This window comes from Vipera ursinii, assembly GCF_947247035.1.
Source record: "Vipera ursinii genome assembly, chromosome: 1".
NCBI lineage: Eukaryota > Metazoa > Chordata > Lepidosauria > Squamata > Viperidae > Vipera > Vipera ursinii.
In genome coordinates, this window is record NC_139512.1 from 36516190 (window position 1) to 36518096 (window position 1907).

Below are 1907 nucleotides of genomic sequence, written 5' to 3' on the forward strand. Positions count from 1 at the left end.
CATTGAAATATTACCTATTTGGCCATTTATTTCACTTTTAAAAACAGTCACTGCATATGTTCATTTATCTGTTATATTATGTTATTTCAGCCTTCCATTTTTTCCTTATCATTATGTAAGGTTTATTCTCTCTCTGGATCTACCTTGTTATAGAATAAGTAAATCTTTAACAAGGATTTGAGTAATGGAAGATAACAGAAATGAAAATGCATTTAATATTATGAGTAAATAGGTTTTCAAGTCTTCATTCTCTTAATTCTTTACAATGGAAGATATTTGGTAGCCTAGCATCAACTCAATAGTCTCTGGCTATTTCTTCTACTGATTCATAGCATTGATCAATCTTCATTTTGCTGTGACACAATCAGAGCAATAAAGACTGCCATTATATTGGTAGGATGTTAGGATGACAGGAGAAGGTGCTGCAAATCACTAGTGAAAAACAATTTGCATTCTAAAATACCATAATGGACATCATCACATGCTCAGGAAATAAAGTGATTCCAAGATTGCTCAGAATTACTTTATGCAGTATTGAAAAGGATAAAGTTTTGTTCTTCTAGATCTAAAGTTATTTTCAAATGAGCTGTTTTATATCACAAAATGGAACAGCACAGTTTAGTTGGACTGGATTTCTTTAGTGCAATTTCCTTTTTGGAATAGAAACCATATGGTGCAATGTTTATAGTGAGAGTTCAGAAGTTTGTGAACATCTATCTCAGCCAATTTCTATGGTGCATTGCTAAGATTGGCATAGCCTTCTAATAATAAAAGAATATACTTAGATATACTGTGCTAAGAACTCAAGTTCAAACTAAAGTGTACTTCCATCTTTCAGCAAAAATCCCTGTTTCCTTTTCATTCCCTTTTCTGCAATCTTTGGCAGTTAGGAAATGACAGGAATATATTACAGCAGGCTGCTATTTTTGGTCCCAGTTCCAGACAGTGCCTGCCAAGGTGATCCTGAACACAAATCTGGATATTACCATGGCTAAGGTATTAGTCACCTTGTATGCTGTCACAATTTTTCCACACACTATTAATGCCCCTTGCCTAATCCCTCAGCACAGAAGTTAATTATTTTTACAAGCCAAATAAACACATAACATTGATTATTCAAAACGTTAAACTAACTAAACTAAATAGAACATGTCACTTCCCCAATATTTTTCCTGTTAGGGCTGCGCAAAAGCTCTGCAGGATGTAAACTGGCTTTGAAACAGAAAATCCTCCCCAAACTCTCACACCTTCTTGTTCTCCCACAGTGACAGGATTAGGCCAGTTTCCTATGTATTGCTTTTGCAAGCTGAGAATGTGAACTAGGACAGTGTGGTAAATAGAAATCAAGCACCTACCCACAGCTATTCCCTCGCAGTCTGACATCATGCGAAAAGAAGTTTCCTTTAATTCTGCTTAGAGAAGCTGCAAGAGCATAAATACAGAACTCGTTCCGTCATCCGGGCAAGCAGATCAGGAGTTAAGAAAATACCAACTGCTCTCTCCAACCCCAACCCCCGCTTTCTTCTTGTTCTTGTTCTTCTCTTTCTTCTTCCCGACAATGTATTTACCCACCAGAAGAGTTTAGAGCAACGTATTCTGGCTCTGCCTTCCCATTATGGGATGTAAAGATAAGAATGTGCTTTTGTGCCAAAAGAGCACGCTATTGGTGGATAAATTTGTTGACATCCCTCCCCTTCAAACAGCTTCCTCTGTAACTGGCACATTAAAGGCTAGAAAATGCCATGGAATATTTATGAAAAAGCTTTTAAGCTTATGCTGGGAATCCGAACTCAAATGCCCACTGAAATAATCATGATGCAAAAAGCTTATAGCCAGGGCGTCTTTCCAAGGCATCCCTAGTTATGTAACAGGAACATGTCCCTGATTTTCAGGCACTGAAGAAACAT

At 37.1% G+C, this 1907-nt stretch overlaps 1 protein-coding gene across 2 annotated transcripts in view; it reads right to left on the bottom strand.

Annotated features, from left to right (window-relative positions):
* EML1 (EMAP like 1) overlaps positions 1-1593 on the bottom strand; it is a 134252-nt gene extending 132659 nt beyond the window's left edge. For both annotated transcript variants that reach the window (XM_083349060.1, XM_083349059.1), the window contains exon 1: positions 1356-1593. In XM_083349060.1, the coding sequence (XP_083205186.1) occupies positions 1356-1386 (31 nt within the window). In that variant the 5' untranslated portion in view covers positions 1387-1593. The remainder of the gene's footprint in view (positions 1-1355) is intronic.
* Between the last annotated feature and the right edge of the window lie 314 nt (positions 1594-1907).